The following is a 12,084-nucleotide window of genomic DNA, read 5'->3' on the forward strand; positions in this document are numbered from 1 at the left end:
TGTTTAAAAAATTAAAAGAAATTGTGTCTACAACACTATATATGTTTATTTGTATTATATTACATTATATTATATTATATATATATATATCAAATAAAACCATGGTACCTCAAATAACCATTTTGGTGCTTGAAGCTTGAATGTTTTTTTGCTTGGTTAGAGGGCTCTTTACATTGAGGGACAGTCTTTTGTAGATGGTTCTACACAGAATCTTTATGAAATGGTTCGACAAAGCAATATAAAGGGTTCTACTGAAAACTGCACTTTCAGTTTAGGTGGTTTAAGGATTCGTCAGCTAAATGAAGGTGTAACACAGTCCCTCTCGTCACCTGTAAATCTGTTCTGTTCTGTTTCTGTCAGTGAGCTCTAGAACCGGTTCCAGAGTTCTAGAGTTACAGTGCATCTGCAGTGTGCACCGGTCTGGGGTCAGGTTCTTACCCTTCCAGCAGATGAGTGCTCCTTTGCAGAGCGCGCCCTGAGAGTTCTTCACCAGGTAGTACTTTAAGTGCTTCTGCTTCTTGGGCTGCGTGCTCAGCTTCAGGTTGATGTGGTTGGAGAATTCGGTGAAGTAGCGAAAGCCTTTCTCACCGCAGCCCACGCAACTCCCTGAAAATCCTGCACACCACACACACACACAACAGGGTCACTGATAGCATCTGGAGGCCGACCATGGAAGCCACGGAAGTCATTCTGGCTTAGAGAAGCACAACAGGTCCTAATACACCTCATAATATCTCCACGCTAAGTAGAACACAGAACCTTTCTAAGGGTTCTATGCGGAACGGGACTCACCTAAAAGTGCATTTTTCCCGTTCTCGTCTGGCAGGAAGCGCTTGTCCACGGCGCACACCAGGATGTGCTCGGGGATGCTGGGGGACTTGGCTCCTACCAGCTCAAACCCGATCGGCACCTCGATGGATTCCGTCGCCATGGAAACAAGCCGGAGGTCCTTCCCCGCCTGGCAGAAACCTGGAGAAGCAGAGCGAAGGCCATGACTCATCACTACAGCCTCAGTTAAGAGCACAGGAGCTCAGCGGCTCAGTTCCTCAGGGTCGAGGAGGAAGCGGTCACTGCTTTCACTGCGGGCCACTTCAGAGGAAATGAGCAGAATTACAGAAGCGCTTGGCGGAGGGCCGCTCGGACGAGTCTGTGATGAAGTATTTTAACTGATGTAAACAAATCAGGCTTTAAAGCGACATTTTGGGCCTTTTTAGTAGCAACAACAAGCACTGCTAATTTAACACGGCTTATATCTCAGATTACCTTAACCATGTCCATATATACATATATATATAAAATTATTAATTAAAAAAATGTATCTCTGTGATATATATATATATATATATATAATGTTTTTTATTGTTTGCTCTTTTACATTTTATATTTTGTATTATTATATTTTTATAATATTATTATTAATATATTATATATTTTACCTGTATTACCTTGTTTCTGTGATTGGAAAGTCATCAATTTCACTGCTGTACCATGAATGACTATGCATGTAAATAAACTCAAAATTTTGAGTTAAATATATATTATGATTTATATTATTAAAGGTGTTCATGAATGTTCATATGCACCACTGTTATTATTCCATGCTTTATTTACTTATTTTCTATATATTGTTTTATGGTTTTGTGGACCCCATAAAGAACGGCTGCTGTAGATTGAACTAATGGACTGTAAATACTAATGGAAATCCAAATAAACCAGTAAACAGGCCTATACTACACTCTGCCTATAACAACAACAACAACAACAATAATAATAATAATAATAATTATTATTATTATTATTATTATTATTATTATTATTATTATTATTATTTTATTTTAAAATATGAAGTAAGTAATAAACTATACATTACATATTTATTACATAATATATATAATATATTCAATAATAAATATTTATGTATATATATATATATCTATATATGTATATGTATATAATTATTATAGTGTAAATTAATAGTGTAATTACCATAAACAACAGAGCTGTGATTCATCTGACCAGTTAAAAACGGAATAAAATGAATAACAATAATAAATAATATATAATAAAATAATATAAAAGAAAAAACACTGATTATTAGATGATCTGTGAAGAAGGTGATGTCTAATAATAAGCACTGCCCCCTTCTGGAAAGATCTGACAATCTAATCTTTATACCTAATCTATCTAATTTTACTAATAATTATTATATCTGTACAGTTTTATTATTAACGGTCGTTTTCATCATCATGTTTGTAGATCTATTAGTTATAAATAAGTTAAATGTTCTTCTGTGGTACTAAATATCAGACACAGTAATGTAAACATAAACACGTCTTGATCTTGATCGGGTCGGTACCGTCCACTGTGCAGCAGCCGTCGGGCGGTGGGCACTGTAGGTAAGGCAGTGGTGGGCTGCTGGTGTCCGATTCGTCCTCATCGTCCATGTCCTCGAGGCCATTGGACGACTGGGAGTTCGTCAGTACATGACCAGCCGAATCAGACCTGAGGCTCAAGTCCATTTTGGACTTAATGTCTGAAAGAACAAAGCCAGGAGTCAGCTGAAGAATTCAGAACCCAAATCACGTTTGACCAATCGAGTGCAGTCTTACCGTCTAGGTGGGTGGGGTACTGGTCAGGCTCCAGGTAAAGCTGTGTGAAAATGGGCTGGGGGTCACCGCTGCTGGAGCGCAGCGACGCCTCGATGGAGTTATGGAGCGCCTCCTCGAAACGAGCAGACTTCAGCTGACCAGCGTACGAATTTCCCATGATCTGAAACCAACACCAAGACAATCAATCAACAATCCAACATAACCAACACCATCACCACCATCAGCACCATCAACACCATCAGCACCAACAACACCAAACATAACCAACACCAACACCATCAGCACCAACAACACCATCAACACCTAAACAATCAATCAACAATCCAACATAACCAACACCATCACCACCATCAGCACCATCAACACCATCAGCACCAACAACACCAAACATAACCAACACCAACACCATCAGCACCAACAACACCATCAACACCTAAACAATCAATCAACAATCCAACATAAACAACACCATCAACACCATCAGCACCATCAACACCATCAGCACCAACAACACCAAACCAACACCAAACATAACCAACACCAACACCATCAGCACCAACAACACCATCAACACCAAAACAATCAATCAACAATCCAACATAACCAACACCATCAGCACCATCAGCACCAACAACACCAAACATAACCAACACCAACACCATCAGCACCATCAACACCAAACAACCACCACCATCAACACCATCAACCGCCACCACCAAACCACCACCAACACCAAACATAACCAACTCCAACAACCATGACCACCACTAACACATCAACACCATCAACACCAACAACCCCCACCACCATCAACACCAACAACCACCACCACCAAACCACCACCAACACCAAACATAACCAACTCCAACAACCATCACCACCACCATCAACACTATCAACACCATACCAACAACCCCCACCACCATCAACACCAACAACCACCACCACCAAAACACCACCAACACTAAACATAACCAACTCCAACAACCATCACCACAACACCATCAGCACCATCAACACCATCAATGCCAAACCATCACCAACACCATCAACACCAACACCATCAACACCAAACCACCACCAACACCAACAACCACAACCACCATTAACACCATCAACACCAAACATAACCAACTCCAACAACCATCACCACCATCAACACCAAACCCCCACCAACACCAAACCACCACCAACACCATCAGCACCAAACCACCACCAACATAACCAACTCCAAACCACCACCAACACCATCAAAACACAATCAACACCAAACCAACACCATTTAACCACAATCAAAATACCAAACCACCAACGCCAAACCATCACCAACACCATCAACACCAATAACCACCATCAAAATACCAAACCACCAACACTAAAGCACCACTAACACCAACAACACCATCAACACCACCAACATTACCCAAACACTGTTACCCCAAACCTGAGAAACTAGCTTTCAGGGGGTTGCAGATCTCAGTTCTGTGTTGAGGGGATCTGGCTGGCTGCTTTAGTGATGACATTAACGTTGCACTTACAGCCTGTGAATCGTTTTACACAGGCAGGAGAATGTAGAGTCAGGAGTCTTGCCCAAGCTCTAGCCACCATTAGAGGTGCACTCATTAGTGTAAGCATGTACAGCACAGAAGTGTGAGGTTTGGGACACACTATTTCATAGGGCAATGAGCAGCTCCAGCGGCGTCGTGGTGAAGTCGGTTGGGGGTGGTGTTTCTTGTTTGGCCCCTGCCAGCTAGTTTGTTTGGACCTAGTTTAAACCATCAACACAAAATGTGGCCTTAAAGGCAGCCCAGACACTAGCAAGACTACGAACAGCACGTCTTTTGTCCTTGAGTTCTGGAGTGTCTGGAAGGACCGCAAACCCCGGTCAAGGTAAGCTGGTAGCCATCAAACACAGTCAAAACCTCAGAGACAACCTTGCTGAAAGGCTAAACACTGCAGCTGCAAGGCTAGTCCTGCTACGTCCAGCAGGATGCACTTGGTCAGCCTCTTTGAGGACATCAACCGCCATTGTGGCAACAGACAGCCAGCTAGCACACTGCTTAACCTGATGACCCCGGCTAGCATCTCCAAAAAAACCCACTGAGGGCTCAACCAAACATGCTAACGCTGCTAAAAACGAGCATTAGCATGATGTTTTTGGCAAAATTAGCTTTTTAGTACTTTTTAGGGCCCACTGAAGCGCCCATGCTAGCTTTCAACAATGTCAGCATTTTAATAATTTCAAAAGCAACAATTAATGAGTAGCTGTCCCAATACCCACACTACATTTCAGCCCTGTAGCTTTTCAGTGTAGAAATGTTCAGTTCACGAATATATTTGCATATATTTGCATATGCATTATGTGATAAGCATAAGCCTCAATGGTTTCCCCATTTAAACGCATCCAGTCATACGTTCACTCCTTCATAGTTCACAGGGTTGAATAAAGGCTAAGGGTTCACTGTACCGTTGAGTGTTCTTCCTCCTCAGGTGTGAAGAAACCGGGTCACCTTTACTCCATCATAGGTCAGAGGTCAACTGTAGAACTCTGCCAGTTGGCCATCACCAACACACCTTTCACACACCTGCACAGGTAAAACAAGATTGTTAGAAATGACCATAACATTCACCAGGGGATTCCCACACACCTGCACAGGTAAATCATTATCATTGCTAGGACCTGGCATCACCTTCCACTAGCACCGCCTCTATCTTTCATTCACCTGTACAGGTAGAACCACATCAACAGGAACTTTCAGAACTTCGACCAGGACATTCCCAAGAAAGATCAAAAGAAATGACCATAACATTCACCAGCACACCTCTCACACACCTGCACAGGTAAACATTTCCACCAGATGATCACAGATTTCATTAGGTTTGATTCATTTCTGCAAAAAGTTGAAATGAGTAAAACAATAAAATAAAAGTTTGCTAAATTGAAGGTTTTAAGGTGGATCTCGGTTCTTTATTATGGAATCAAATGTGGTTCTTTTAGGGCATCGCTCAAAGAACCATTCAAAGCACCTTTATTTTTTAGAGTGTAGCTAGGCCAGGTTAAAGAGGCTAGCTTTAACTTCAGCTGTACTAACAAGCTTTAAGCACCATGTTGGTTCAAACCCGACAACCCAACCCTTTCCACCTTAAACCAACAAAGCTTCAGTCCATGTTTATAGAGAACAGAGAGTCATGCAGTACCATAAACCAAATAATCACATGTTAGAGATCACTAAACAGACATGTGTGATATTTTAGACATGCAGTTAGCACCATGCTAATTGGTGTACATAAGCTTCCATTACTTGCCAGCTACATTAGTAAACTTGCAGACACCAAACGTGACTTGGCTGATTGACTAGATTTGGGCTAAGGGCTGGGGGGGACTGGGTCATTTTTCATGTCGGGGTGTATGCTGAGCTGTACAGAAGCAGATGTAATCTGACTGTGTTTAGACTGTGGAGCACTTTAACATATGTAGCAGAGCTGATAAGGGTGATGGATGGCCCTTCGTGATCCCTTCAGCCTCAGGGGGGGGTTTGTTAAAATTCTCCAGGAACCCTTTTCCCAATCAGTCCTAAGGAAAAACCATGAGCACTTTCAGTTGATTTTATTTATTTTATTATTTTATGCTTTAATTTTGTAATTTAATGTTTTTTTTATAGTAAATATGTTTTCTATAAAAAAAAATGCAGGTACGTCAACTTCTATTACACTACGAGTCTAAATAACTACTGAAACTACATAAAACTGTGTATTACAGTCTGTCAGAATGAGAATTTGGATCATTTGAATATTATAGAGCATTATAGAGCGCCCCCTACGCTTTCCTTAGTTTATTACAGTCTGTCAGAATGAGCTTGTGGATCATATGAGCATTATAGAGCATTATAGAGCGCCCCCTACGCTTCCTGTAGTGTATTACAGTCTGTCAGAATGAATGTGTGGATTATATGAACATTATAGAGCATTATAGAGCGCCCCCTACGCTTCCTGTAGTGTATTACAGTCTGTCAGAATGAGTGTGTGGATCATATGAACATTGTAGAGCATTATAGAGCGCCCCCTATGCTTCCTGTAGTGTATTACAGTCTGTCAGAATGAGCGTGTGGATCATATGATCATTATAGAGCATTATAGAGCGCCCCCTATGCTTCCTGTAGTGTATTACAGTCTGCCAGAATGAGCGTGTGGATCATATGATCATTATAGAGCATTATAGAGCGCCCCCTACACTTCCTGTAGTGTATTACAGTCTGTCAGAATGAGAATGTGGATTGTGGACATTATATATATACACACAGTAACAATGTGTTAACAATTTGAGTGGTCTGCCAAAAGAATAAGCTCATTTAACTAGATGAAGTGACTTGAAACTAAATAAAAAGTCCAGAAATACGCAGTAATTATATCCCATAATGGGAGACATTCAATATATTGACTATCTTTAAGATCTCACACGTCATGTGTTACACTTCAGGGTCAGGTTCCACAGCTCAGGTCAGAAACATTAACCAACAGGACTTAATGCAGAATTAAGCCTTAACCAAGAATGCCCATTAGTGCCTCTCATTATAACATACAAGATCCATCAAACTCTCCCACACAGCCACAGAGGGACCAGATATGGATAATCAATACTGCAGAGGCACTTATGGCTCACATCAACAACACAAACAGAGCGACAATAAGGAACGAAAACCAATACAATAGAGAGAGAGAACAGAGATGGAGTTAATAGAACAGCCATTTATTCTCATAACCTGAGCTGTATTCCTGTAAATATCCATACCTGTGAACTGGGCATACCGGGATATGTGCATTTTGTGTGGTATTTGTTTCTATTCATATTCTCTGTTGTTTATTTACACAATAACCAGTTTCCAACCTGTTACAACACACAACTACCCGGGCAACAAACCAGGCTTGTGAACACATCTTAAACATAGGCGGTTTGCCTATAAGTCATTATAAGATTACCATCAGAATATAATATGTAATAATATAATAAGTATGTATGACATCATACAGAATATATAATACAACACAATAACAGACATAATTAAGCATTTTAAGTCATTGTACCAATTTAGATAATCTGACAGTGCAGTAAACTAGTTTCATCTGATCAATACTATACTTAAAATGAGTAAAACTGTCCAGATGTTGTTGATATAATACCATAATATTGTTTTTTTAAGATGCTTTTGAGATTATTTTTAAGATTATTCCATATAATCTATACAAAAGCTGTTATAACTATATAAGATCAGTTATCTACCAGAGTAGTGTACTCATTTTACTGGATGAAATGCCTTAAAATAAGGAAAGTAGTTTTAATACTATATATTCCTCATGAGGTTTAATATTTATCTGTTTTTAAGACGTTTTTACTTATAGTATGGAAATCATATAAAGTTAAACTACCTGAATTAAATATATACTGTCTATTTTCAGTTTTAACAGTCGTAAAATATTGTAATTACAATCTCATAATGACAAATATCAGATCTGTGTATATGAACTATGCAGATCCTTTGCAAGTATGTCATCCTTTACAGTGCATCGTGAACCATGACCTCGCCATGGGAATGAGCGTGTGTGAGGACACAGTGTCCGAAAGCATGCGCCTCCCTGCCCTCAGGACAATGAGGGGTCCAGTCTGACTGGTAATGACATTTAAATGGGTCCTTAAACACACTCCTGTACACACTGCCTGCAGGTACAGCGGGCCTTATCTCACCATCAGGGCTCAGTTATGCAGCGGCCTTCATTCCCGCAATCTTGCAGACCCTGTACTCCACACATACCTGTCTTTCTCCCTCCTCCAACACACCTGGTAACCCTATCAGGTAATTAACAGGCCTTTCAGGAGCTAATTTAGGTGTGCTATTAGGGATGTAAATATTTGACCTCACAGTAATTCCATTAGGAATGTTTGGGAAATGATTCCTACTGAATACAGAATAGTGGAGGATAGACTGGACTGTAGAAATGACTGTATTGTACTGAACAGTATTGTAATTCAGCTCAACTGAAGAATCACCAGCATCTAATCTATGTGTCTTTATGTCCCTATATGTATATCAATTATACCTTTATCCCCAGTGTAAAGCAAAACACTGCCTATTTATACTGTACCAGTCAATAACTGAGACCCTGTGCGTTTATCATACTGGAAAAGATATATATATATATGTATATTCTATTCTATTATATTATATTTTTTATAGTTTTATATGCTGTCACAACATAGAAAGCAGTATGAAGTAGAAGTACACTCTACAAAGGGGTTCTTTAAGGATTCTTTAGTAAAGGAAACCCATTGTGGAACCATTTCAATGTTCTCATTTCAATGTACTTGGTCAAATAGTTGATTGTATACACAGTTATACATTGAACCATGACAGCCCAGAGACATTTTGCTTAAATGGTTAAATGGTTTCAGTGCCTGCATTAATGAAAACCCTTTCATAGGTGATTTCACTGTGGAAGCTTTTATATCATTATATGTAGCACCAGAAATAGCCAGAGAACCTATTTTTAATACAACATACGATATTTTAACTTGTGAAGTTGTGTCCAAACTTTTGACTGCTACTCTAATAAAAACTACATGTTTAATAATTTAAAAAAAGTCAGAAAAACAGTCAAGCTCAGAAGCTCAGTGAGCAGAAAATGCAAAACAAAGTGTTTAAAAAGTTGCAGAAAACGAGTCAAATAGGTCGTTCTGAAGAAGAAGGGTGGGCGATGCAGCGTGAATTTAATATCACGATACTTTAACACACTCCTATGCTACACAATATGTCATGGGACAAGCTAGAATGGCAACATCCAATCAAAACTATCAGTACTACTGGTTTTACACATTCCAATCTCTGTACCGAAACATCCAGTCTGTGCTCCTGAATTACTGACGATATCCACGATATCCAATCAGAAAAGCACAGTGTGATTTCATTCATCACAATAAAAACAGCTGAGCTCACGTCACCAAGCCGTCCCGCTAAGCCTGAGAAGCTCTAAAAAAAGAAACGGAAAACCTTAAGACCACCAGTACAGCAGCCACTCTCTCCCCGAGATACCAAAAATCCAGGGTCTGTTCCAGAATCCAGGGCACGGACCTTTGACCCGGACAGAGTGGCGAACAGTTGGCCAAAGGGCCATCTGCCCCGCTTTAAAACTGCTCCTTTACCAATACAGAAAGGCAGCCTGAGAATCCCACAACAGAGACGTTTGTGAATAACACCGGAGAACCGAGACAAAACACACTGCCCAGCAGACACAACACCCCCAAGACCCGAGTTTACCTTGAACCCAGTTCAACCACCTTCAGCTGCCACCAGCAACCCGCCCAGCAACCCAGTCTGCTCCCTTCACCCTTCAGAGGGTTCTTCCAACGATGGCATGGTTCTTCCAAATTAAGAACCATGCTGAGAGAGGAGAACTCATTTAATCAGTGAAGTGAAGGTTCTTCAGATCTTTAAAAGGTTCTTCACACTCATACATCTCTATCACGAACATGGGACCTTATTCACCCACCGTTTTTTTAACTCTCTTGTTACGTTGGCAGTTAAAACTGACCTGACTTCTTAAAAATACAGGATTTTGACATTATTTTTGGAGCTGCTGGGCTTAATCAGTATAATGAGCATGTAAATGGATGTTAATGTTAATATATGTTAATATATGTTTATATTACACACATACTGTTTGGGTCGATTTGACCCAGTAGTAACAAAAGAGGCTTCGAAGGGGGTAAAAATATCAAATTTAAGATAAGATAAGATAATCCTTTATTAGTCCCACAGTGGGGAAATTCTCAGTGTCAGCAGAAAGGGATAGCAAGACACTCAGATACAAAATCTTAGATAAATTACCACTATATACATAATATAAATAATGGAAGTAAAAAGCAATAACAGACCAAAACTGAGGCCAAATCATTTATCGTTTATTTTTGTGAATTATCCTCAGTAAACCATGATCTGTAAAGTGTGACATTTCAATTCCACTAAATATTGATTACATTTATATTAATTGAGTTAAAGTTTCAGAAAAAAAATAAAAAATGACTTTTTAGCTTTTTCAGGTCGATTTGACCCAGATACATTACTGCTGTTTATTACAGTAGACCATAACAGAGGGGTCGAGAGGATTCGGACATTGTCCAGTGTTTAATATCTGGGATTTATTCAGTTTAGGACATTTCTGTTAGAACTTAGAGGCCGTCAGTTCTTCATAGGACTGAAGGTGCTCCAGGCCAAACTAGGTTACGTACTAATTCTATACTTGCTGAGCTACACTGATGTAATCTAGTCTATAGGTGTAGACGTAACTAGGAAAAAAAAATGGAAATATATGAAAAAATGTGAAAAATGAAAGAAAACAGCCACAAGGTCAAGTACTATTGAAGAAATGAGAGTGTTCGAACGTGGGCAGTGTTTGGGTGCTGTGTTCTGAACCCCTCCCTTCACTATCAGTGTCTTTTCTCTCAGTCCTTTTCAGCTCTCTCTCCTTTTGTCCTCCTCTTTTTTATCTAATCACATCTACCCAGCTCAGAACAGGCCGGGAGAAGAGGAATTCCCCCTCAACCCAGATCATTCCAGGCCTTTCGGAGGAAAGTGAAACGTTGCTAAACGGCACGTCTCAGCTAAAGAATACAAAACGCCCTTTTTATGACTTCGCAGGGGAGTTAGAAAGCCACATGGTAGAAACTTGACATAAGGCCATTACTCTGTGAGCCTATCAACGCGAGGACTAGAAGAAGGAGCATCTGAATGGCTTGTTTGATCTAATCAGGTCCTCTTAACTCTGCAACCTTGAATTTGCAGCTTAAAACAATCAGACTTTCTATAAAAGCTCATGACTGTGAGAAAGCTGAATGAATGCTTGCTTAGATCTAATCCAGCAAACTGGAAACACTGGAAACCATGACTTGAAGATCTAACCTCGCTCTAAAGACTACATTGTGTTCTATACAGTACAGGAAAGGGGTTATTTGACTCGTTTGGGTGTTACTAAGAACTATTTTATTTTAGGTTTCTATCCAGAACCATCTACAGAAGGGCTACCACCAATGCAAAGAACCAGACAGGGCATCCAAATGGTTCTTAGAGCTGTAGAAATGCCTACAACTGGATTTCTTTGTAAATTAAGAACCATTTAACCTGGCAAAAAAAGCACTGAACTGGTTCTTTGACTTGCTCTGATTCTACACAGAACCATTGCAATTCACAAGGAACCACTAACAGAACAATTTCTGTTTTTTTATTTAAGTTTTTATTTAAGTTTATTTAAATTTAGTTTGATATTAGATACTGAATAATTCATACTGCTACACAGTCGGCCTGAAGGCTGCAGTTTTAAGCTAAAATCAAATGTGCGAAATGCCACAAGTTCAAGATTTAACACTAGAGGCAGAGTTGAGAATCTTCTGTTGACCAAGACTTTCACCACTGACCACTCAGGTCTCCTC

General features: G+C 39.8%; 1 protein-coding gene across 3 annotated transcripts in view; it reads right to left on the reverse strand.

Annotated features, from left to right (window-relative positions):
* The window catches only part of greb1l (GREB1 like retinoic acid receptor coactivator), a 76,747-nt gene that overhangs the window by 25,408 nt on the left and 39,255 nt on the right, over nucleotides 1-12,084 (reverse strand). For all 3 annotated transcript variants that reach the window (XM_072687140.1, XM_072687137.1, XM_072687139.1), the window contains exons 2-6: nucleotides 5,077-5,194; nucleotides 2,610-2,769; nucleotides 2,357-2,533; nucleotides 793-969; nucleotides 439-615 (exon numbers count right to left, since the gene is read on the reverse strand). In XM_072687140.1, the coding sequence (XP_072543241.1) occupies nucleotides 439-615; nucleotides 793-969; nucleotides 2,357-2,533; nucleotides 2,610-2,766 (688 nt within the window). In that variant the 5' untranslated portion in view covers nucleotides 2,767-2,769; nucleotides 5,077-5,194. The remainder of the gene's footprint in view (nucleotides 1-438; nucleotides 616-792; nucleotides 970-2,356; nucleotides 2,534-2,609; nucleotides 2,770-5,076; nucleotides 5,195-12,084) is intronic.

Source organism: Salminus brasiliensis, chromosome 9, assembly GCF_030463535.1.
Source record: "Salminus brasiliensis chromosome 9, fSalBra1.hap2, whole genome shotgun sequence".
Lineage (NCBI taxonomy): Eukaryota > Metazoa > Chordata > Actinopteri > Characiformes > Bryconidae > Salminus > Salminus brasiliensis.